The following is a 26,838-nucleotide window of genomic DNA, read 5'->3' on the forward strand; positions in this document are numbered from 1 at the left end:
GAGCAGTTCATGCTCGACCTAAAAATGACTGGCCATTGCGAGTAAGCAAGAAGATGTTTTCCAGGCTTGCTCTGCAGTGTCCTATTCCTACAACCCAACGATGCCCTTATGTCACTAGTTATAGTTCCCATAGTCTCGCCCAATCAACAGTGCCAGTCTCATTCTTGCTGCCCAGCACTAGTATCACTTCTCCAGTATTGTCCCACAGTCTCACTCCACCAGAATAATCCCGGCACAGGTAAACGCGGTGGGGCGGTAAGGAGGGGGGAGGGGTCGACAGACGACGGAATAGGTATTAATAAATAATACCTATTCTGTCGTCTCCCTCACCTGCCGCGCCCTGCCCCATCCTACCTCGGTTACTTGTGCCGGCCGCCGTTATTTGCTCATATACAGTACACACTGGCACACTCAGCCGTAGTAACCCACTCTCTAACAGCAATGCTTTAAGTACCTCTCTCTCCCAGACAGTGCTTTAAGGGCAGAGGTCCAATAGTTTTAAAAGAATACCGGCGCATCTGAGTACCAAGCACGTACCCTGGGATAGTGAGTACTCATACTTCTATATTTGCATGCCAAATACTAAACACAGAAGTCACTCAAACCTGCTGGGCTAGCAGTGCCGAAAGGCCACCTTCTGAAGACCCAGGAATGCCACTTTCAACAAGGAGTATGGTAGACGAGTTGGATGGTACACATGTCACTTACCGGATGCATTCGGGTTTAACAGCAAATTCCGATTCCGTGCCAGATGTAAACCAAATAAGAACGGGAAGGAGTAGCCGTAGAACGGGGAGGAGGAGTCGTGGAACGAAAAGGGGGAGTCTTGTTCGTGCATGGCGCATCTAAACGACTGTTCTGGTATTGTCACCTGTGCGACAGGTTCACTGCTGCTGCCACCCATTCTAATCCGCCAAGTTGTTAGGGTAAATCTATGCCAGTGAAATTGGCAAAACGCTTTAACTGACAAGTCGCAGGCTCGTTTTGGAACCAGAGGTTATTCTACTAAATCAACGAGTTACATAAAACGGGATACATTTGAAAGAATAAAAACTGATTCGGCATGCCTCGATAACTCGCGTAATTTGACCACTTAAACTAGTATAAAATAAAGTTGGAACCGAGTTAAAGAGCTGCGCGGAACCGAAATTGGACGATAAACCACATTTTCTGTATCTCGTGTGAAATCTATACTATTCTAAATAGATCTACTTTCAAAACATTTTTCGAAAGCCATGACCCTACGCACCGCCGTCACACTCGCCCGATAAAGGTCATGCTGAAACGCGCAGCCAATCATAAATGTAAAGGAAGTTGGGGCGGTCGAAAAGTAGGCTGGCCTACACGTAAAGCAAGGCGATCCAATCGTCCCACTGTAGAATTGTCGCTCCGCCCCCTATGAGGTTGATTGGCTATTGGTGCCTGCAATGATGATGGCGGCGCCCTGAGTGTCTTTTGTGGGAACTGAAGGAGTCATTCGGTGAGAGTAAGTCGGGAGGCTGTATGGGATATTGTTCCGTTGTTCTTTGAGAATGAATGGTTAGCTTAATTTGTAGCTATTTGGTGATAAGATTGTACAGTGCCCGCATTCAGTCGGCTTCTTTTGACGAGGCTATGAAACAAATAAGGGCAGTATGTATTGCTTTAGTGGTCCAATGGGAAGTGTCTTAGAAAATGAGCTGTGGAGAGGTTTTTTCGAATGGGTGTTGTGTTGCAAATTGATTGGGAAGAAAGGATGCCGCACACATTCATTATGCAGCACACACGTTTAAAATGTTCGCTTTTAGCGATGCTAAACGCGTGCAGAAAGGACCCAGAACCAGCAGACTGAACATAGGACATGAATGTCCAAGTGGGGAAACGAGGACCCCCATGGAAAATATCAAGGTGAGCCAGGCTTCCAACTTCTTTTCATCCTCAGGCATTTTGGGAAAACAACTCTTCCCCCCACCACCTACCTTTCGTTGTCTCCACCATCCTAGCCAGGAGACCCCGATCTTCTGAGTAAGCCTAGAGCTCCATCTGGTGACCACAAGAAGAAATGGAGGCTACCTTACTTCTGCTAGCTTAGGCTACAGGTCCCTCGGATCTCCAGTGCCTGTGTGGGTGGTCAAACTTAAAGCTCCATCATCATGGGACCTAAAAATTAAGATATAAAGACTTCCTTGATCTGCTGGCGTATGATACAGGACTGTGGATTGGTACTGCCTTTAACCAGCAGTGCTACTAAAAAAGAGGCTAAATCAGTAATTGCAAAAACAACAGTTGATGGACGGAATGCAGAACAATGTCATACATTCACCCCAGTACAGAGATCTGAGCCTAAATCCATCGTTTTTTTGCTCACCACACCAACCCAGTTCAAACATGGCCATATGTAAATCAGCCTTGACCCTGTGCCTCATGGGCAGTCCAGCCCGAACTGCCAAGCCATGTCTTCCCTGGAAACAACAGGTGATGGACAGAATGCAGAACAATGTCATACATTCACTCCAGTACAGAGATGTGGGCCTAAATCCATCGTTTTTTTGCTCACCACACCAACCCAGTTCAGACATGGCCATATGCAAATCAGCCTTGACCCTGTGCCTCCTGGGAACAGTCCAGCCCGAACTGCCAAGCCATGTCTTCCCTGGACCGGAATCAAGCACCCTAGGACCAGTTTCTGGCTATCAGCCGACATCAGCCAGGCTAGCTTGACTCCAGTGGTGTGGAGAGCACGGGACTCACGTCTGAGCATACCCGCCCCACTCGGTGTGACAAATGAAAAACAAGCATTTACAATGAAATGGTCTCGGCATTATTAAAGGTAGAGCTATTGGCATTGCTCATGACATTTTTTATTTTTTTTAATCATAAATGGCATTCTCATTTACATTGCCAATAGCTTAATCGCTCGCCCGCAAGCACAGCCAGGGGGCAGGGGAGCAAGCACAGCCAGGGGGCAGGGGAGCAAGCGCCGCCAGTGGAGCAAGCACATAACAGATGCTGAATCCGCAGCTATTCAGTGGAAGAGCTCAACATACAACAAGTGGGGAAACGGAGGCACGAAAACGGCGGGCACAATCACCGGATCACAAGCAGGGAAACAGAGGCGCGAAAACGGCGGGCACAATCACCCTATCACAAGCAAGGAAACAGAGGCACGAAAACGGCGGGCACAATCACCGGATCACAATTTGGCTCAGGAACCAAAAAACTCAAAATAAAAAAGACAAGTCTCTAACACATATTAGATTGAATATGACATATGCCATGCACAAAAACTCAAGACCAGTCACCTATTAAGCGATCCATCAGAATTCCAAAACGACAAAAAAAGCATTTACAACTCAAACGTTTTGGATGAAAACAAAAAGGCCCTATTTCTCCCCGAGTGTAGCAAGCAGAATTGGTAACAGATAATGCAGCTTACACTCAGTTGAGATGACCAGTAAGTTTGCAACATCTGACCATTTATCCCACTCAATCCACACTGCACCACTCCTAGCAGCACAACAGAACATGACTACCACATTCTTTACTTCTTCAGGCCCAGGAAAGGTTGCTGACCCACACCACATCCACCCAAAATTATCAGTCCTGCAAACCCTCAATCACGTTTATTAATATACCGAGATTCTACAAAGAGACAGGAAGCAGAGTATGCTGTAATACATAAAACGGAGTCCTGCAAGCCACTGGTTTACAGTATTGAAAATCAATGCATCAGTAAGGACAGTCACTGCATCTACCAGTACCTTGTACTGCAAAACCACAGAAAAACATTGCGTGACAGAAAACAAGCATTTATGTATACTTCACACCATGGTAAGAAAGCATGCATTCACACATACACCCATGCACACACACACAGCCGTCCATGCAGTTATGCAGACACACACACACACCATGGTTAGAAAACACGCATTCACACAGACACCCATGGACACACACACACAGCCGTGCATTCACACATGCACCCATGCGCACCCACATACAGTGGCACGCACTTACACACACACACACACACACACACACAAATCCATCCGTTTCTGCATACACACACACCCAGAGCCACACACACACACACACACACACCTAGAGCCACACACACACACCCAGAGCCACACACACACCCAGAGCCACACACACCCCCGCTCACCCACAGGTGGCACCGGAGAGGGAAAGACACTAAAAGTACATTGGCATGCCACAGTACCGAGGGCGAGAGGGGGCATAAGGGGGGGAGGAGAGGTGACGCGGAGGCGCGGACGGTGGGTTTGTGAGGACCAACGGAGCAGGGATAAGGGGAGCCTGGCAGGGAAGGTGAGCCATGGCAGACTCTGGGGTTGGGGCGGTGGATTAGGTGAGGAGGCGGAGGGGCAGCTCTGAATGACACGATGGATTTTTGCCTGGATTGCTTTGTCAACATTTACCGAGTCTGACAGTACAAAGGCAGCGGAGGAGAGCGCCCCGGGCGGGGGCCCGTCTGCGGCGCTGCGCGGTGTGTGCAATCACATTAGGAGCATGTAAATGTCTGGCGCTGCTCAGGGACCCGAGGCTTGAAGGCTGGCAGCTCTGCGGGGGTTGTATAGGACGATGACCTGCCAAGGAGGAGCCACGGGAGCAGACAAAGGAGGTGCTTCATAGGACTGTGGCCGATGCTCACCTTCCCAGCCTTGCGAGATCGGTGCAATTACCAGCCAACAGTAAATCTCTGTCCTTCCCTCTGTCACACCTCTCTATCTACCCCCCCCCCCCACCTCTGTCACTTCTCTCCAATATTGTCGACGTACGGCAGGTGTGCGACTCCTACCAGGGCCACAATCACAGATGCGGAGCGTACCCGAGGCTCCTGAGGCACAAAGGGCGTTGAGAGCCTAACTCAATGCGACTCGCACTGGGATCGCCAGCCGGGCCTCGCCAAACCTCACGCGTCTTGCGTAACCAGCGTGCGGCGCGTCTGAGGCAGCAAGGAATACGGGGCGTACGGCGGCTGGAAGACCCGTACAGCGAGGGTGGGAGGTCAGGGGGACGTCTCCCTCGTACGATGCGGACAACTAAGCAAAACAAAAGCTATCACAGGGGGGTGCGTGCTTCGCGGACACAGCAGTCTGGAGCGCGACGCGCAGAGCACGCCTTTACACAGTACCTTAGGTTTCGTAGGGGGGGGCTCCGGGGCGGACAATGCAGGTCGAGGCGATGTTCCTCGTCGTGGTGCCTTCCTCTCAAGTTGTGAGCTTTGGATCTTGAAGAGTGCTGTGAATGCTATGAGTTGTTCTGCTGTCTGTGTTGCTGCAGAGTTTCTCCCGGCGCTAGGGAGTCGCGTCCACCATCATGGCGAGCTTCGGGCAGAAAAGGCTGCCTCAAAGCTCAGACATTTTCGGAATCGGGGGCGTGTTTTTAGGTTTGAGTGACGGATGACATCACAGGTAGAAAGAAGGCAAAAAAACACGCCCCCGAAAACGACGAGGCTTAAAGGGAGTGACGCCCCTCTACTCCAATGGCTGGCCAGCATTACTAGGCCAGCCAATGAAGAAGAGGGGCGGGTTCCAAGCCCCCTAACTAAAAAACATAAAATCTTCAGGCTCCGCCCACTGCTACGCAGTGCGACGGTCCCTCGACCTAAACAATCATCACTATTTACAACAACGGTACTATTCTCACTCAGTCCACGGACCGTAGTCTTTAGCTATTCGATAACATATTTCCCATTATTAAAGAGCATGTCTCCAATCCACCTACTCCTTCCCAACTGACCCCCACTCCTAGCACCCAAGACACTACAATGCCAACCCATTATTCCACCCCCTTGCCACCTAGGTGCTCAGAGCCGCACGCCTCCCTCAACCCTTCTACCCCACCCTACAACACACGTCTCCTCTCTTCACCTAATCCTTACTTACTTCCTACTTACACTAATGTAGCAACAAACTCGCCCCTTATTCAATCTGTTAGATCCCCCGGAACGACCATATCCCCTCCCATCCCTAGTCCCCCCCCTTTTCCATCGCCATCCCTCTCACCCCTAGTCCCCCCTCCTCCATCACCATCCTTCCCCCCTACCTTGGAACTGCCTCATAACTGCACATCCTTCCCCTCCACCCCAGTATTGTAGTCACTCACACACCCACTATAGACACACCTATCACACCTCCTCTTCCACTCCAACCACCTCTACATCCATGCCTAATACATACCCAACACTCTACTCATCACCTCTCCTTACTCTTCCCACGCCTTCATCAGATCCCACACCGAGCCAAATCTCCCCAACTTATACCACGGTCTACCACCCCCACCACTACCGTTCCAAACACCACTCTGGACAAGATTATGTCTACCCGTCTCCAAATTAAAGAGGATCTACATACTTTCAAAGAGTTGTTTTCAAATCAACCCAGGCACCCCTCACCCCCGTACCCTCTCATCCTGCAAGCCCCCCACCCATCCAATACTCTCACACAAACACAACCCTCCTTACTGGACCTCAATTCACGCCCGTAATTCTGCCACCCGCCCTCTGCGAAGCATCAATCCACTTTCGGGGTACCTTATACGCTCCCTCCTACACTCTTATGATCCCGCTCCCAAGACCCACATAGTCACCACACACCTTCCCATCCCTACTATCCACCCCACACCGCTCAGGTCCCCCACACAAAACAATAGAGGTACCGTCTCCAATAATCTTTAAAAAGTCACCCTCACTTTGGACCCCTCCTCCTCCCTCGTCACTCCGCGGCTCAAATGCACACTACGAAACTGTAGATCTGCCCTAGACACGCATCTGACATAGCCGACCTCATTATCGCACTTGACCTTGACCTGACCATACTCACCGAAACCTGGTTAAGAGAATCTTCCTCACCACTCATTGACATTCTAGTACCCCCTAACAATCACATCATCAGATTGGATAGGACTGGCAAGACAGGGGGTGGAATCGCATGTATTCACCGGAGCAACCTCTCAGTAACTAGAGCCATCTCGACTACATTCTCCTCCTGTGAACACATCTGCCTCGCCGTCAACAGCGAGGGCAATCCAGTATGCTCTCTGCATATTATCTACCACCCACCAGGGGATAACCTCACCTTCACTGAACACCTCATGGACATGATCACAACGAACTCTGGTCAACAAAACACACAAATATTCCTTGGGGATTTCAACCTTCATTGGAAGGATCACAACGACTCTGTGGTCAATAGTCTCAAAAACGTCCTCAGCGCTCTAGACCTCACCCAAATCTGCAACAGCCCTACTCATGACAAAGGCTCTATCCTGGATCTAATCCCCTCCAAAGGCGACTCCACCCAACTCGACTCAATCCAACCCTGTGACTAGTCTGACCACCACATTATCACATTCTTCATCAATGAAAACGTGAAACTCAGCCCGGTTCAATCCACCAAACTCAAGGTCTGGAAAAGAGACCTGAAGAAACTCAATCTCAACTCTTTACCTTCTCCCAGTTACAATCTTCTCCTACCCCGTACCGGCGCCTCCGACGTTCAGGTTCTCACTGACCACTACCTCAAGTCAATGACCACGATAGTCAACAAAGTTGCCCCCTTCAGTCAAAAAGAATCCTCTCTAAAAACTCAAAACCATGGTACGACGGGCTGCTTAACGAAGATAGACGAGCTATGAGACTGGCGGAATGCAATTGGAGATCAGCCCCTTCGGCTATGCACCTTAAAACACTAAAGAAAAAGAGAAACGCTTACTTTAGAAAAATCAAACGCTCGAAAGCAGATTTCTTTAGCCACCAACTAGACCAAGCAAAAAAAACGGCCAATAAAACTATTCGAGTTAATCAAAACTCAATCCAAGGAAGAACCTCAACGACTACATAACACAACTAGCACTCTACCGTCCTGTGAAGAATTCTCTACTTTCTTTAACCTAAAGACAGATAACATCAGGAAAGATCTTCTCACTGATCTTAGCCTATACTCCAGCCCCATCAGCAAAACACCCATTGAACTAAAAAACAAGGCTACATGGTCGTCCTTTGATATTTACACGGAAGAAACTATAGGCAAGATTCTTAGTACCCTGAAGCCTTCCAATCACCTCTCTGACCCTCTACCTGCAAACGCTGTAAAGGACTTTATCCCATTGCTTCTCCCGCTCTGGACCAAAATCATTAACAGTTCATTTCAACAAGGATGCATCACGGACTCCCTGAAAGTGGGACAAGTATCGCCCATACTAAAGAAACCCACAGCTGACCCTACTGACCTAAACGACTATCGCCCTATCTCCAATAGCCCTACCTTGGCCAAATTGTTAGGAAAATGTGTTAACCTCCAACTGACAAAACACATCGAGTACTTTGACCTCCTCAACTCACACCAATCAGGCTTCCGAGCAGGCCACAGCACGGAATCAGCTATGACACACATAATTGATGAAGCGCTTCAAATTATTGATCAGAACAGTACTTGCCTGCTCATCCTACTCGACCTCTCATCAGCCTTCGACACGGGCAAACACGAGAACTTACTCGATCTGTTGAATATCAGAATGGGTCTTTCAGGGACAGTACTCAAGTGGTTTACCTCCTTTCTTCATAACCGGACTCAGAAATTCAAGATTAACAACACTATGTCCACACCCGTTCCAGAAACACTAGGTGTCCCACAAGGATCCTCCCTATCCCGAACATTGTTCAATCTAGTCATGGAACTACTCACCGCACTGCTTCAAGCATCTAATGTGCAATTTCACATGTATGCAGACGATACCCAACTCTACCTTAAAATACAATCCCCTGAAGACATCAAACTACTCAACTCAACGCTTAGGAACACACATACATGGCTTGCCGAGAATCATCTCAAACTTAACGCTGTAAAAACTGAATTCCTCCTAATAGCACTTCCCGCCAAAAGTCCCCATCGCTCAGGTTTGGCTTAAACATCTCACTGCACTCAACGTTCAACCTATCATCGTGGATTCAGCAAAATCCTTAGGCATAACCCTCAACTGCAATCTCAATATGCAACATCATATCAGCAATGCAACAAAGGGAGCTAATTTCCAAATCAATATCTTGAGGAAGCTGAAACCCTTCCTCCCAGCCAATGACTTCAGGACCGCAGTCCAAGCCTTAGTTATCCCTCGAATAGATTATGGAAGTGTCTCCCTCTGCGGCCTCCCCTTATCGACAACAGCACCCCTAAGAGCCTCTATTAATGCTGTAGCGAGACTCATCACTGGATCAAAAAAACGCTCACACATCTCTCCTGACTTAAAATCCCTGAATTGGCTGCCATATGAAGTTAGAATACACCTGAAAATTGCGCGCATTACACATAAGGCTATACACCACAATTCGCCCAGTTACCTCGCTCAGAAATTGACAATTTCGGGTGGCTCAAGAGCCACAAGAAGCGCAGAAACTCTCCTTTTGAAACCACAAAGATTCCACAAGAAAAAAACATATAAACGCTCCTTCTCAGGGATGGCACCCAGGATCTGGAATGCCCTCCCTCCAGAAACCAGACTTCTCATCCATGGCATCCTTCAAAAAATAAGTTAAATCGATCCTTTTGGCTAAATTCACATGAATATAGGTTGAGGAAATCTTGAGACTCGTCATTTCTCCTTTCACTTCAGTGACTGGCCTGACCACCTATTCACCTTTGTTACCTTGCATTGTTCTCTTTTGATAACTTGCTGCTCTTCTTTGCACAAAACGCGTTAAGTATTTTTTTGTATTTAAATCCCATATTTATGTAAAGCGCTCTGATATCTGTAAGGATCTTGTTCGTGCTATATAAAACTTTGAAAATAAATAAAATAAACAGTTGATGGACAGAATGCAGAACAATGTCATACATTCACTCCAGTACAGAGATCTGGGCCTAAATCCATAGTTTTTTTGCTCACCATGCCATTCCAGTTTGAACCCAGCCATATGCAAATCAGTCTTGACCCTGTGCCCCATGTGAACAGTCCAGACCGAATTGCCTAGCCAGGTCCTCCCTGGACTGGAAGCAAAATAATGATGAATTAAACCCAGATCTGTGACTGGGGGTGAAGGTTTTGTCAATGTGCAACATTCAGTCCATCACCTTGTGTGTTTTGCTGTTCGCCCTATGTGGGAAGGGTATGCCCAGACGTGGGTCCCATGCTCATTACGCCACTGGAGTCAAGCTATCCTGCCTGATGATGGCTGAGAGCCAGAAACTGATCCTAGGATGCTTGATTCCGGTCCAAGGAAGACATGGCTTGGCAGTTCGGCCTGGACTGTTCCCATGAGGCACAGGGTCAAGACTGATTTGCATATGGCCATGTCTGAACTGGGGTGGCATGGTGAGCAAAATAATGATGGATTAAACCCAGATCTGTGATTGGGGGTGAATGTTTTGTCAATGTGCAACATTCCGTCCATCACCTTGTGTGTTTTGCTTAATCAGGAATTGGCATTTCCCTCATTATTTAGACCGCTAAAAGACGCAAATGCACAACTAACTTCTCCTCCCACGATTCATATTGAGACGAACCCTCAGTCATTAAATATGACCCCGCCAAACCACACCCGGTACTCTAAATTCGGGCGCTACGGACCCAACTCGTGGTCCATAAATTACCCAGAAAATATGACCAATAATGCAAAAAAGAACCTAAAGCACAGAACCTTAAAACAGCACCCAGAAACACTTATAGTAGACAATTACCACACCGCGACTAATGGCAAGATGAAAACTAACTTCATCCTTTATACAAATCGCCCAACTCAGTGGAAAAACACCTTCCTTCTTTACTTTCAAGTCGCCAAGTCAGTAAACCTTCCCTATGGCGAAAAAATCTCCTTTTTTTTTTTTTCTTTTTTTTTTTATTGAGATGGATCGGAATATAAAACAAGGTTACAAATACAAACTGGATATCATGTGATACAATCAGGCATTTACACATATGTACTTAAACTAGATAGCGTGTGATAAAATCAGACAGTTAATATATATCAATTTCTGTATCTACATCAGAATCATGAAATATGCAAAAAAGTTGCTGTCCTGACAGTGTAGGAGGATCGTTCTCCCTTCAGCTCAAAACGTCTATTCATCTCAGCTCTCTCCAGTTCCTAAGGGGAGCCCAGATCTTTTTACCATAATCTTTCCTCCTTTTACCCTTAAAGCTGTATAGGCATTCCTCTATGTTATGGATCCCCATCAGCCTAGTTAACCACATATGAAAGGAGGGCGGTGTCGGGTCTTTCCAAGCCGCGGCTATTAAGATTCTAAAAACAGCTACTGATAAAAAAATAAAAGCTTCAGCTTCATGTTCAATTACTAAGTTTTCATCCCTGCCGAGCAGGACAGTGGTTGGGGATAGAGATATTTGGTGCTCTAGCAGCCCCGATAAAAATGTTTCCATTTCTGTTAAAACAGGTGTAAGATTCTGACAGGAATAAAAAATATGCAGTAAATCCGCCGGGCCTTGATTACACCTGGGGCATTTATCGTTGTCTCTTAAGCCCCATTGAAACAACTTTGCGGGGGTATAATACAGGTTAAAGACCATCTTATAATGCTGTGCTTTTAAATTAGTTGCTCTTAATACCCTTTTATTCAATGCAAGAGCATAATCTACATCTATGTTTGGATCCCCTAATCTTTGGGCCCATGCAGATTCTATTTGTCCGATATCGTCACCCAGCCCCTTCAGGAGATGGCTATACCCTATTTTGATCCTCTTGCCACCATTTATTACATACTTCACAAGAGGATTTAGCTCCTGTATTGCTAATCTCGGTCTAAATGAATTGATCGTTTGCTTAAGTTGATTATATAAAAACCAATGATTGGCAGGAATACCAAATTTCTGTTGTAGGAGATCAAACCCTAGTAATTCATCCCTACACATGACGTCCCCCAGGCATCTGATACCTAGCATCTTCCATGTGCTGCTATTTCTATTCTGTCCAAGATGGGAGAAGGGTTTTGAGCTCCATAAGTCAGTTGTACCATTGATCTTCGGGACTTTCAGAAATTTCAATATTGCCCTCCACGTGCCCCATGCACTTAGCATTACTTTGCTTTTACTCCTTTTGAAATATGAAATGTTAATCTCTCGTGTTAAGAGACCCCGAGCCCTTTCTCCTACTATTAGTTCATATATTGACGGAATTCTATAAGAGCCAGGTGGAGTCTCTTGGACATCATATTTCACTAAGTATTTCATTTGCAACATTAAACAAACCCAATGGTACAGCCTCAGATTAGGTGCAGACAGCCCTCCTCCCTCTAATGGTGCAGAAAGTCGAGCCAAGGATCTCCGAATTTTTCCATATTGCCACACAAATTGTGAAAAAACAGCTTCCATTTTTTTTAGCAGGCACTCTTCTACCAGTAAGGGTATGGCACGGAATAGATACAGCAATTTCGGAAACATTGACATTTTCAATACATTCACTCTTCCGATCAAAGATAAATGTAAGACATCTATTCTTCTGAGTTCTCTATCTATTGAGGCAAGTAAAGGGAGATAATTCTCCTGAACAATTTTCCCCACATTAGCATTGATTCTTACCCCAAGGTAAACCGCAGAATCCACATATCTTGGGTCTCTTCTATGTATATTTTTTGTGGCGATTATTATTGTTTTTTCAGCATTAAGCCTATAACCAGAACATAATCCAAACTCATGCGCGAGTTGAGCAAGTTCAATCATTGCCATTTGCGGATCCGTGGTAGTGATTGCCAGGTCATCCGCATATGCCAATAATTTAGTACTATAACCATTGATTATAACTGGGGATATGATATCAGAAGCAAGAATTTTTCTAATAAAAGGATCGATAAAGAGTGAAAAGAGTATTGGGGAGCAGGGACATCCCTGTCGAGTTCCTCTCCTGATCACCACTTCTTCTGATTGCAAACCCATTGCCGTGATTCTGGCTACAGGATCCATGTACATAGCTTTAATTGCATTCCTACATTTCTCTCCAAAGCCCCTTCTAGCCAAAACCTCCCACATAAAATCCCAGACCACACGGTCAAAGGCCTTTTCGGCGTCTAAAAGGATCATGGCCATATCTCTCCCCGTAGCAGCAATTGCGTCAAATAGCGAGATTGCCCGCGCCGTGTGTTCGGTTGTACCCCTTCCCGGAACAAACCCATGCTGCCAGGGTGAGACAAGTTGACCAATAACCCTCCCTAATCTTTTAGCCCAAACTTTCGAATAAAGTTTTGCATCCGAATTTATCAGGGAAATAGGCCGATATGAACCGGGATTTTCCTCCGGCTTCCCCTTCTTATGGAATATTACGATGTTAGTTTGTTTCCATGTGTCGGGGATCTTCCCAGAGCAAATGATTCCATTAAAAAGGTCTACAAGCATAGGGAGGATTTCCTCTTCCAGAGCCCTATAAACTTCTAGTGGTAGCCCGTCTGGACCTACGGCTTTACCCGCTGCTAATTCGTATAAGGCAATCTTAATCTCCTCTGATGTTATATCTAGGTCCAATTGCATCTTATCCCCCTCTCCCACCCTTGGACATGGTGGCCCGTAGTCATATGAGGGCGCTACCACCCCAGTCTCCTGGTCATATAATTTTTGATAAAATTTCTGGAATACCTCCATTATTGCTTTAGGATCTGTATATTCGACTCCATTATATTTGATCTTCGCAATTTTATTTTTATTTGTTTCTTGCCTAATGCGAAGGGCTAAGACCCTACCAGCTTGCTCGCCTGTCTCATATCGTCTTGCTCTATATGTTTGATAGTTGCAGATCTCTTTCTGTGTAATTATTTTTAAAATCTCCCCTTTGATCAAAGCCATAGTTCTAGCTGTTCCTGAGCTATCCTGACCTGAAACTATCTCCACTATATGGCTTTTCTCAGCTTCTGCTAACTCTAGAGTGCATTTTTCCATATTGCTTCTATCCTCTTTTCTTAATTTGGCTGCGCAGCTAATAGTCTCCCCCCTTAATGAGGCCTTAAAAGATTCCCATACGCTGTTTCTAGACGCGCTATATCTGTTAATTTCGAAGAACCCTTTTGCCCACTGTTTAATATGTTTAACAAACCTTTCATCATTTAGAAGTTTCTTTTCGAAAGTCCACTTTGACATTTTTCTTTGGATATTGGGGGTCTTATACGTCAATATCAAGGGATTGTGATCCGAAATAATTCTAGGTAGTTTGACGATTCTAACCTTACAGATTTCTCCCTTTGTCAAAAAGAAATAGTCTAATTTAGAATATTTCTGTGCGGGGTGTGAGAAATATGTATATCCTGGATCCCCGGGCATTTTTTCTCCCCACACATCAGCCAAACCATGTGACTGTATTAGAGAGTCAAGAGCTCTCTTTACCTTCCGTTTACGCCCTATATACCTGCCTCCCTGTTTCCAGTCGGCTGTAATGTTCATATCACCACACACTATCATAGGGGTTGCCCAATTAGCCAATTCTTCCTCCAGCTTATCATAAACTGTTGGCTCATCTTCATTTGGGCCATAAATTACACAAAGCGTGATCCCCATCTGGAGTTCCACTATGGCCCATCTACCAGACCCATCAGATTTGCTACGTTTCACCCCCCCCAAATTGCATTTTGCCAAAATAGCCACACCTCTAATCACCGATGTTTGTGATGAGCACCCTATCATCGTATACCCATACATATCCAGAAGCTTCCTTTTATCCCAGGGTATATGGGTTTCCTGGATACAAAGAATGTCTACATTATTAGATCTAACCCAATGGGACATCCTTTGTCGTTTTTTCCAATCATTTAATCCCCCTACATTTATAGTGCAAATCCTAATGTCTGACATAATAACCATATTTCTTTTCCCCACATTGTCTGTTATCCATACATATAGTTCTAGACCTAGCATTAGTTATACACCTTTCCATCTCAAACATTTTCTTATTTTTTACCCATTTTTCCCCACCCTCCCCCTCCCTGCCCTGCTGCCCCTCTCCCCACTCCCAGCCAGAGCTCCCCCCCCCCCCCTTTCTTAGAGGCGCTCAGACTTAAGGTCTGTGCAATGTGATGGTTCGCAGCCCGAATTGCGGAGATTACAAACCTGTAACCCATCTTTACATCCCTATAGCCCTATCACCCACCACCATGTATACTGCACACTGCAACACCCCTACGAGTACCTATTGTGAAGTTTTACAAAATGCTCCCCAGATGTACAACAAGTAATTATACCATACCAAACCAAATTCCATATATTACTAAGTACTGTTTAAACATTACTATGCATTACCACACAATTCTAAATATCCTATAGCTGCAAAAATTCTTTGGCCTTGATCTCAGAGGAGAAATATAATACTCTTCCATCTTTAATTATTTTCAATTGGGCAGGATTAATCAAATACGCCTGCATGCCCTTATCCTGAAACGGTTTGATCATCTGCCGTAACCTCCAGCGTCTCTCTACCGTGACATGACAAAAGTCAGGGCGCACAAAAAAGGAATAACCGTCAACAACTTTTTTTTTTTATCGGGCCTCGCTCTCTCTGAGATTGCTTGCCTCAGGTTGAAGTTTCCCAGAAAAATCAGAATTGCCCTTGGTTTGTCCCCCTCTTTAGCATTTTTATGAATCTTAAAAGGTATACGATGTGCCCTCTGAACCTCCCTAGACCAATCCCAATCTTTCAGATCTGTAAAGGCATGTTCAAATAGTTTGACCACGAATGCTTTCATATCTGAGTCCTCTGATCCTTCGGGAATTCCCAGAATGCGCAGGTTATTCTGTCGTGACCTATTCTCCAGCGCCTCCAATTTCCACTGTATATCCGTTATTTGCGTTCCTTGTATATCTGCCGTGTTGGATGCTGCTGCTGACTCTGCTTCCGCTGAAACAACCCGCTCTTCCAAGTTATTCACCCGTTCCCCCAGGCTCACACACGCTTTTGTCAGTTTTCTGACCGCACCTTGCATTTTCCTGGCTGCAGCCTGAGATTTGCGGCTTTCCTGTCGAGCTTCTTCCCTATGAGAGATTATTTCCTGATGTATAACCTCCAGGAGAGACATTTGTGACGCGTCCCCCCCTGGGCTATCTTGAACCGGTCTGGCAGTTTTAGACATCTGCTGTTCTTTATTTTGGAGGTGGATTTTCGAGCCTGAGGTGACTTTTACTGCAGTTATTGGAGGACTGCCACCGCCCTGATCCAGATCGCTATCAGTGTCGGACCCACTGATTTCTTGATCCAGGCTGTCCTCCTCTTCCTCCGACCATTCGCCACCCTCCGATACTGAGAAGAACGCCTCGCTAGGGACTTCTTTCTTGTCGCTTGAATCACCCCCGTTCCCTTCCCCCAGTATTTCTTCTAGCCCATGGGGTGCAGCTAGCAGAATGTCCTCTGCCTCTCCTGTTGCACCTCCTGGTAAGCCTATGTCTGCTTTCTTACACCCCTCTATGTCTCCAGTTTGATCATGGTACATAGCTGTGTCTGTTTCTGTTTCTGTTTCGTTTCTGGGTGCTACCACAGTATTTTTGGGGGTCCCCCCATCATTGCCCCCGTCATTAACCCCTGCCATAGCCTGGATATCCTCATTATTCGGACCAATAGAGTCATTGGGGTCATTGGAGTCCTTATTTTTGACTAGTTTTTGAAAAATATTGGATATCGGGGTGGTGGCCTGGGAGAGCTTTACTGCCCCCTTGTTGCTGTGCTAATTTTCTTACAGGGGAATCTTGCTTCTTCCTCCTGTTGCGCTCTAGATCCTTATCTGCAGATAAAGCAGCTAACTCTGCTGCAGCTTTCCTTTTAGCGGCAGCCTTGGAGCTCGCAGTAATTTTGGGGGCCATAATTTCTCTCCTTCTTTCAGTAAGCCCAAACTGCACCTTACCGCTCGTGCTCGTGCTGTCTCCCCGGCTCTCCCCCTCCAGGTTACAGTCTGTAGGGAGCTCCAGAGTGCTCAGAGCTGTGCTCCCAGTGCGGTGAGGGCGCCCTTGCTGGCTCTCTGATTGCTGCGGCGCCTCCGCCTCGGTCCGCCTCCTCCTCCTCAGCCTCCGCTGTAGACCCCGCCTTGCCTGCAGGGTCCGCAGTGTTTCCGTCGTGAGTGCCTTTGCCAGCAAACCGATGCCCGAAGCACTTCTCCGCCTCCTTGCCGCCTGCAGCACTTCTAGCAGCAGCCGTTTGAGCGGCCCGCAGCAGGCAAGTCGCATCGGCACAGTCAATATTCCCTTTGACAGGCTAAGCGCAAATCGAAACACACTACTTTACTGCCGGTTAAGATGTGTCTCTGTATCTCCGTATCTTTGCAGATTTCATACCATATCGTCCTTGTGATCTCGCAGGCTCAAAGCCGTGCCCCGCGGTCCGTAGTTTCGGGTGTTCTAGGTACTATCCATCAAACCAGCATCTCCTCAGTCGAGCTGCTTTCCCGGCCGTTCTACACAGCCGCCATCTTCGCCTCCCGTTCTACAGATTTTGTGAGTATGTCAGGAAAAAATCTCCACTAACTTTAAAGGGGAACTCAATCAATCAATCAAATTATCTTTATTCGGTTTCCAAAATTTGTAGAAAAACCATAAAAGTAAATAAAATAGACTAGTATCTTTACAAAATATAAAATCAGTATAGAACAAAATATACATTTGCAAATTTATCAATTAGTTGGGCATATAAATTCAGTGCAAACATGCAGTACATTTGCGAATTCATTAACTAAGATTAGGACGGTGTTTAACACAAAATATCAGAAAGCGAGCTATAGGTTTGGCATGTAGTTCGCTTTCCATATACGGAAGAACTAAAAAAGCTGGGCGACAACCTCGTAAACCCAAAACTCTAAGTAAAGGAACGATCCATCGTCTGCGTGGGGCAATATAACATTTGCAAAAAAACAATATGTGGATCGAGGAATGTGCAGAAATGGTATCACACGGGCAAACAGATACATTCGTGGACCAGTCATTCTGTTGGGGAAAGGAAATTAAACGGTGAAAAATTTTAAACCTAAAACGTGCCAGCAAAATTTTTTCGTACTGGTTCAAGTTGTATGTTAAGTATGGTTGTACAGAAAAAGTAGTCTGGATCGACAAAAGATGCTGTACAGAACTTTTTCCTATCTCAGTTACAAGACGCAACTGACCTAAATGCATTTAACAAGCCTTTTTTAATTCTTTTTTCGTGATCTCGGATATGGTTGTTGGGTCAGTAAAAAATCTTTCAAGACCTAGATCAACAAAGAAAGTTTTGACGTATGCTAACCATCTGATCTTGTCTCTGTTATCAAGTGACAAACAGTCCTGAACAAGGCAACGTGTTAGCTCACATTGGTCTGTGGACCAGATCCGGTGCCATAGCATGATTGGTTGGATGTGCCCAGTATGCGATATATAATCCAGCCCTAGTTCAAGATGGCACCCATACGTTGTGGTACTTTTGGGGACTTCGAGGAGGTACCTCAAGAAGGTGTTCTCCACCTTCTGCAATTCATCGACATTAACATACCTCCAGACCCCTGAACCATAGGTTGCAACGCTAATACATTTGGCCTTATAGATCTTTAACATTTCCGGCGGAGATCTCTTCCCTAACTTCTGGGCAAACGCCCCTAAAGCAGTGGTGGCCCTCAGGAATAACAACTTCCTCGAATTAATGGCCTGTGACCACTTCGTCTTATTGTCTATTAGAATCCCTAAGTAAGGGTATGAGGTAGTACGTTCTAATGTGATGGTATTGACAAATATGTCTTTAATTTTGTTTGGTCTAAGACCTGCGTGCATGACATAAGTCTTCTTTATGTTTACTTTAAGATCCAGACTATTCATAAAACTGCAATATTTATTTAGAACCTTCTGGAGCTGGAGGGGAGTTCTTGCAAGAATCACTTTGTCGTCAGCGTATGAATAACGCAGGATTGGGCGACGACAGATTGTTGCTAAATCTTGACTTCCTTCCAACATCGATACTTCAAGCCCATTGGTATAAAGTGTGAATAAAAAGGGGGCCAGAACACACCCTTGTCTGACCCCCTCTCTATCCGAAAGGATTCGGTAAGTTCTCCTCCGAGGCCATACCTGACTCTTGCTGTTGCTCCCATATAAAGCTCACGTAAAAAATTCACCAATGGTAAATCTACTCCCATTTCTGCGATGATTGACCACAGTTTTGAATGACTGACACAGTCAAAAGCTGCGGTCAAATCAACATATACCATATGCAGATAGCCCCCTTTAGCATCAACATACTTTCCCATAAGGAGTGTTAAATTCAGGGCCTGGTCCATTGTGCCCAATCCCTTCCCGAAACCCATATTGCAGATCTGAGATTATTTTGTGGTCAGCTGTCCACTCTCGGAGTCGCTCTAGAAGGATGCGACCAGCAACCTTTCCGAGCGAGCCCAGGAGTGAGATGGGCCGATAACATGTTGGGCTATTTCGGTCGCCCTTTTTAGGTCTCGTACTACGAACGGATCGCAAAGCGATCGTCGCTGCGAGACTCTATTGCAATCATTTCTGCTTTCAAGGAGTCAAGGGAGACAGGAGACCAGTGATGTGCACGCGCGCGTAAACGGATCAGGTCGCGCGCGGGCTTCCTGTCTCCCATGGTTCTTTGGAAGCAGACACACGCACGCACACGCACACACCCCCGCCGCGCATAAACACACGCACGCACGCACACACACATAGAGAACCCCCCCGCCGCCGCGCATACACACACACACACCCACATAAAGAACATCCCCCCGCCGCCGTGCGCGCACACACATACATAAAGAACCCCCCCCTTCCCTCCCCCCACACTTACCGTGCGCTTCTTGCATGTCCCTCTCCCTCCGTAGCGGGTCACTCTTGGCGGCCGCAGGCTCGGCGTGCTTTTCTCTTCCTCCTCCTACAGTGAGTCATGCCCTCGACTCTGTCTGCCCGCCCCCTCTTTCTTCCTAACCTTGCCATTGGCTGTACTGCCGCCGACCGGCACTTGATTGGCTGCAGAGCGATTACGCAGCTTTGTCCCTTGTATTTACTTTATTTTTGCACTTTTAGATAGCGCAAACGTGTCTCGTGGGCATTACAGCTTCTTACATGAGAGCCAGACTTGTACGCTTTTTTTCAGGCAGGACAAGGTTGAGTGTGTGATCAACATTGTTTTGTTAAAACTCTGCGGATTGTACAGCAGATTATGGACAATGTGGCAAAGACAGCAAATTCATAATTATGCGGAAGCGCCGCAGCCGTAAAAACGCATAATTTCAATGGCCCTGCCCTACAAATACCTCTATGCGCTCCGATTATTGGCAGGTATGTGGTGGTGAATAGCAAATTAGAATTTGCCAAGCAGCTGCTCCCAACCGCAGCCATGGAGGTCACCGTGGGATCAGAGTTCGTCTCTGGGCCCTGGACTTCTACTGCCCTGAGCAGGGTTCGGGGGGGATCGACGCCGCCGCCCAGCGGGAGTTCGCAGGATAAGCCCATCACTGTGTTTACCCCCCACAACCCATCGTCGCGGGATAAGCCCATCACTGTGTTTACCCCCCACAACCCATCGTCCCAGGTAGCCTGTTCGCTTTTGTCAGCCAGAATAAATGGCTGATCTTAGGTGTCACCTTTTGTGTGTCACCTTTTGTGCGTAAAGCCTTCGCTTCACTGAGCCTGGCATGTGGCCAGATTGTCCACTAGCCCAGTGGCACCAGGAGACGTTGGCCTACGAGACAATCCACTGTGTGTGGTAGGTGGCAGCTCCCTGCCTGTGCCTTGTGAGCGCTGCTCCTGCAGGCATGGGGACTCCCAGGGAAGCTAAAGCGCCGCAGGCAGCCTCACAGTACTACAATGTAATTTAATGTCATGATTCTGGGACGCAGCGCAGTTATAATTCAGACAAGCTGACTAAGGGGCTGGGCCCAGGCAGGTTTGTTTGCTACATTTGGCCGGTGCCACCGCAGGGAACCTCACGTCACATGCTACTAGACCGCCCCAGGAAGCTTTAAAGGCAGGTCGGCGCCATGGGGCCTCACTGGTTTACGGTGGCACTGGCATGTCTCTGCTGTCTCTGTTGTGGGGTGCTCATAGGGCCTGGGCACCCGCGCTGTGGGGCTTTTGATGGCTGCTGCCTGCTGTGAATTCAGTATTGCCGAGCCCGGCCGAGGGACAGGGCAGTGGACGTCGTGGGAGTCGTCTGTCCACTCGCTGAAAGGTAAGATGTATTCAGTGGCTGCCAGGACAGACAGAATTCACAGCAGGGGCAACGGGCAGAGCCTGCCTTGCACTCTTGCAGTCCCCGACGGCAGTCACACTGCCTCCCTGCCAGTGCCCATACATAACTCTCTCACGTACTCACACTGCTTGCCTGTACCACCTCTTGACTTGAGAATACACAGCTGCAGAGTCCGAGGGCTCATTCATCTCTGGCCCCCCCATTCTGTGAACACTGGCAGTTATGCTTCAGGGTGAGCACAGAATGTGCTGCTCCATAAACAGTGCTATTCAGGAGTCCCGGAGTGGAGAGAGCCTGCCTCCTCGTGGCATAAGTTAAGTCTCACAGCATTTACGGACTCATTTTAATTAGACTAAGCCAGTGATATAATATTTTTTGTGTCAGTGAGCGGAGGGGTAATTTTTAGGGCTCGCCTGCTGTGCGCATGCGCATAGCTGGCGAAGCTCTATAGGGGCTTAAACAGCGTTTACCCAAGCACGATTCCACTGGCGATTTCTTGAAGTGCATGTGCTTTTTAGGTCATTGCGCAAGCGCAAGCCCTAAAAAGCACGTGCACAATGCCACCAGCCGCCTGCCTGCCTGCCTCGCATTACCACATCAAAGGCAGCTTCTCAGCGTGCGCTCATCCCCTAATTATTCACGGCCTGCCGGCCGTACTTTCAGTTTCACGGCCGCCGGCCGTGTCTCCTTTTATGCTAACTCCCTCTGTACCTCTCCTTGCATCCTCCTCTTTACTTCGATTCCTGCCGTTTTCTCTCTTCTCCGGCTGTTTGCTTTGCTTCCTTGTTAGGACTTGTGCCCTGTGTGTAACGTAATCGGTGATTATGTAAAGCGCTCCAATACCTTTGGGTCGAGTTCGCGCTATATAAAATCTGCAACAAAAACAAGATGAGCACCTGGTCACTGGTGTCAAGGTCCCGAGTTGCCGACTTGCAGGATCGGAATAGTTGCAGAGGGCAGTCACGGATCAATGTGAGATTACAGAAGCCTTGGGTTAAACTAATTGAGGACACATGCTGTAATTAGCACGCAGTACTTTCAAAGCGCTTCATTTCCTTAAGCAGGTGACACACGCTTTTGACTCACAATTAGAGCGGCGGCTCGATTTATCGACCTCGGTAGAATAAACACTCGCAGTGACTTCATATCCGTCCACGAGACTGACTGTCAGGCGCTACTGCCACACGCACCCCGGTAAAATCTCAGTCACTTCCTAAACAAGTCGTTTCTTATACTGTTGTGAAGTCTCACCCATTACCTATCACTCACCTCAAACTCATCAAGAGTGTCACTGGTTCCCCATCGTTGTGCACATTTGGTTCAAGTGAGCAAACTCCATAGCTTCGTCAAAACTGCTGAGGAGTCCCACCCAAATCCACGTCAGAGGTGTCACGCTTCAATGGAGTCTCCTTAGTTATACGTCACTCACATCATTGGAGTCTCCCTCTCACGCGCCCCATCACTCACCTCAGGCAGTGCGCGTCTCTCTCAGTCATCATCAAACACCTCCTATAGTTCAATGGGGTCTCGGTCTCACTCCATCACCTACATCATAGACGCCAGAGTGTCCCTCACTCCTCATACAGATCCATGGTTGAATGCAGTCTCCCCCTTAAACCACCTCTCTCCTCTGACTGTAAGGAGTCTCTCAGTCCCTACCGTAGGTCTCACGGAGACCACAGGAGTCTCGCTGAGTCCATTTCACTTGTTGCATACCCGTAAACGAGAGTCCCACTCACTCTCCAAAGGAGTGGTCCCTTACGCGGTACCTGTCGCACTCATTGTCCGTCATTCAATTAAAATAGCTCAGCTGGGTCTCTCTCACTCTCCACAGCGGTGGTCTCTTGCAGCGCTATTTTTTCACTTACTCTCGCTCGCTCACCTCAAATACTTGTGTCCCTCATTCGCACTGTAATAGTCTCATACAAAGTGTCACTCATTTCCCTTCAATAGCCTAAATGTCAGTGGGGTGTTCCTCGTTTCCTCACTTCACTGGCCTCCCATGGTAGCCCTTAAACCACCTCTCTCCTCTGACTGTAAGGAGTCTCTCGGTCCCTACCGTAGGTCTCATGGGGACCACAGGAGTCTCGCTGAGTCCATTTCACTTGTTGCATACCCACAGATGCACCCACCACACAGCTCCACAGATGCACCCACCACACAGCTCCACTGATGCACCCACCACACAGCTCCTCCGAGGCACCCACCACACAGCTCCACTGATGCACCCACCACACAGCTCCACTGACACAGCTCCACCGATGCACCCACCACACAGCTGCACTGAGGCACCCACCACACAGCTCCACGAGGCACCCACCACACAGCCCTACCGATTCACCCACCACACAGCTCCACCGATGCACCCACCACACAGCTCCACCGATGCACCCACCACACCGCTCCACCGAGGCACCCACCAAACAGCTCCACCGAGGCACCCACCACACAGCCCTACCGATGCACCCACCACATAGCTCCACTGATGCACCCACCACACAGCTCCACCGACACAGCTCCACCGATGCACCCACCACACAGCTCCACTGAGGCACCCACCACACAGCTCCACCGAGGCACCCACCAAACAGCTCCACCGAGGCACCCACCACACAGCCCTACCGATGCACCCACCACACAGCTCCACTGATGCACCCACCACACAGCTCCACCGACACAGCTCCACCGATGCACCCACCACACAGCTCCACCGATGCACCCACCACACAGCTCCACTGATGCACCCACCACACAGCTCCACCGATGCACCCACCACACAGCTCCACTGAGGCACCCACCACACAGCTCCACCGAGGCACCCACCAAACAGCTCCACCGAGGCACCCACCACACAGCCCTACCGATGCACCCACCACACAGCTCCACTGATGCACCCACCACACAGCTCCACCGACACAGCTCCACCGATGCACCCACCACACAGCTCCACTGAGGCACCCACCACACAGCTCCACCAAGGCACCCACCACACAGCCCTACCGATGCACCCACCACACAGCTCCACAGATGCACCCACCACACAGCTCCACAGATGCACCCACCACACAGCTCCACAGATGCACCCACCACACAGCTCCTCCGAGGCACCCACCACACAGCTCCACTGATGCACCCACCACACAGCTCCACCGACACAGCTCCACCAATGCACCCACCACACAGCTCCACCGATGCACCCACCACACAGCCCTACCGATGCACCCACCACACAGCTCCACCGATGCACCCACCACACAGCTCCACTGAGGCACCCACCACACAGCTCCACCGAGGCACCCACACCACAGCCCTACCGATGCACCCACCACACAGCTCCACCGATGCACCCACCACACAGCTCCACCGAGGCACCCACCAAACAGCTCCACCGAGGCACCCACCACACAGCCCTACCGATGCACCCATCACACAGCTCCACTGATGCACCCACCACACAGCTCCACCGAGGCACCCACCAAACAGCTTCACCGAGGCACCCACCATACAGCTCCACCAAGGCACCCACCACACAGCTCCACAGATGCACCCACCACACAGCTCCTCCGAGGCACCCACCACACAGCTCCACCGATGCACCCACCACACAGCTCCACCGACACAGCTCCACCGATGCACCCACCACCCAGCTCCACCGATGCACCCACCACCCAGCTCCACCGATGCACCCACCACACAGCTCCACCCACCACACAGCTCCACCGATGCACCCACCACACAGCTCCACCGATGCACCCACCACACAGCTCCACCGACACAGCTCCACCGATGCACCCACCACCCAGCTCCACCGATGCACACACCACACAGCTCCACTGACACAGCTCCACTGATGCACCCACCACACAGCTCCACCGATGAACTCACCACACAGCTTCACTGAGGCACCCACCATACAGCTCCACCAAGGCACCCACCACACAGCTCCTCCGAGGCACCCACCACACAGCTCCACAGATGCACCCACCACACAGCTCCACAGATGCACCCACCACACAGCTCCACAGATGCACCCACCACACAGCTCCACCGAAGCACCCACCACACAGCTCCACTGATGCACCCACCACCGCCGATGCACCCACCACACAACTCCGCCGAGGCACCCACCACACAGCTCCACCGATGCACCCACCACACAGCTCCACCGATGCGCCAACTAAGCTCCACCAATGCACCCACCACACAGCTCCACCAATGCACCCACTAAGCTCCACCGATGCACACACCACTCAGCGCAACCACAGCATCACTCAGCGCAATCACAGCATCACTCAGCACCACCACAGCATCACTCAGCGCAACCACAGCATCACTCAGCGCAACAACAGCATCACTGGTTCAAATATGTTCTTTCAATGTTTCAAACTGTTTTCAAGCTTTCACGCTTTATTACAAATCACAAAAAGATGTTAATATTTCACTTCTGTTCTTGGATTTTCGTCGCAATAAAAAATACTGAACATAATCTTCACAAAAGTTATTTACAAAAGTTTAAGCTATTGCCATTACAAATTAAATAAATTTATTTAAGTATTAATTATGTAAAAAAATTAAAAGCCATTGTTATTTGTAATATCAATACATCTAAGTCACGTAAATACAAAACATGTTGCATTACAAATGCTATAGGTGTCACATTTGCGAAAGTTATAACTATTGGCATTGTAAATGACAAAGCTATTAATTTAGCTATTTTAAAAAATAACACATAAATAAAAAAAAATTCATTTGTAAGACAAATAGCTCAAACTTTCCTAATGCGAGCCCTATTGCATTTCCAATGCTTGTTTAAATAATGCTGTTGGCTGTCAGTGACATGTATGCCTCAGTTGCTTAGCGCTACTTCTTGCCAAATCAATATCGGTGCCTGTGTGTGACGGTGTCCACTAGTCAGCTGTGTTCACGGACTCTTAATTTTAAATGTAGGCCGCTCATCTGTCACGTGCTTAAGGCACAGTAAGACAGAGAGAGCGCCACAGAACCCAAGGAGGGCTAGAGGTCCAGGTTAGCAGTGGTATGTTTTAAAAGGCAGAGCGGCACACACGTTCACACATGTAGCATGACCCTATATGAGTTCGTTTTGAGTGTCTGCAGCCTCTGTGTCCCCTTAGCAGTGTGAGAGGCATAATAGGATAAAGGGAGCTCCTCAGAACTCAGGAAGGGTTGAAGATGCCAGGGGTCAGTGCCATGACGTGCTTAGAAGCGGAGCGCTTCGCACATTTACACCAGTAGCACAAACTGCACCTGCTCTCTGTGCCTGCAGCCTGGGTGTTCTCTTAGAAGTGCGAGTGGCAGGATATGGCGGAAGTGGTGCCCCAGGACTTGGGGGGGGTCCTGGGGGTCAGTAGCATGAGGTGCTTAGAAGCAGAGTGCTTCACATATTCCCATCTAAGTGCCCTTCCATTTCTGGTGCTTTGCAGCAGTTTTAAAATCTTCTTGAATTTTCTCAGTGCCCCAATGGGTGTAATTTCTGATAATTTATATGTTTCCTCGTCTCCGTTGCTTGATTTTGATCACGAAAAAAGTGTCACTCATAGTCGTTGAAATGTCACCCATATTTGCACTGAAATTATGAACATGTCACACATAGCAGTCTGAAACCATGGCAGCTATGATCCAGTCACTCATCAGCAGGCCAGACTATCAGATTGTCTCACTCCACCGCAAAAGTACAGGGACAAGAA

General features: G+C 48.1%; 1 protein-coding gene and 1 long non-coding RNA gene across 4 annotated transcripts in view; one reads left to right on the plus strand and one right to left on the minus strand.

Moving 5' to 3' along the window:
• The window catches only part of LOC144783115 (F-box only protein 17-like), a 97,578-nt gene extending 96,297 nt beyond the window's left edge, over positions 1-1,281 (minus strand). The window contains exon 1 of one of the 2 annotated variants that reach the window (XM_078662261.1): positions 709-1,281. In XM_078662261.1, coding sequence (XP_078518387.1) covers positions 709-904 — 196 coding nt within the window. In that variant the 5' untranslated portion in view covers positions 905-1,281. The remainder of the gene's footprint in view (positions 1-708) is intronic. The other variant, XM_078662262.1, reaches the window with a different exon arrangement.
• Positions 1,282-1,408: 127 nt separating this feature from the next.
• The window catches only part of LOC144783116 (uncharacterized), a 130,402-nt gene continuing 104,972 nt past the window's right edge, over positions 1,409-26,838 (plus strand). The window contains exon 1 of one of the 2 annotated variants that reach the window (XR_013601410.1): positions 1,409-1,486. This is a non-coding gene — a long non-coding RNA (uncharacterized LOC144783116). The remainder of the gene's footprint in view (positions 1,487-26,838) is intronic. The other variant, XR_013601411.1, reaches the window with a different exon arrangement.

Source organism: Lissotriton helveticus, chromosome 9 (assembly GCF_964261635.1).
Source record: "Lissotriton helveticus chromosome 9, aLisHel1.1, whole genome shotgun sequence".
Lineage (NCBI taxonomy): Eukaryota > Metazoa > Chordata > Amphibia > Caudata > Salamandridae > Lissotriton > Lissotriton helveticus.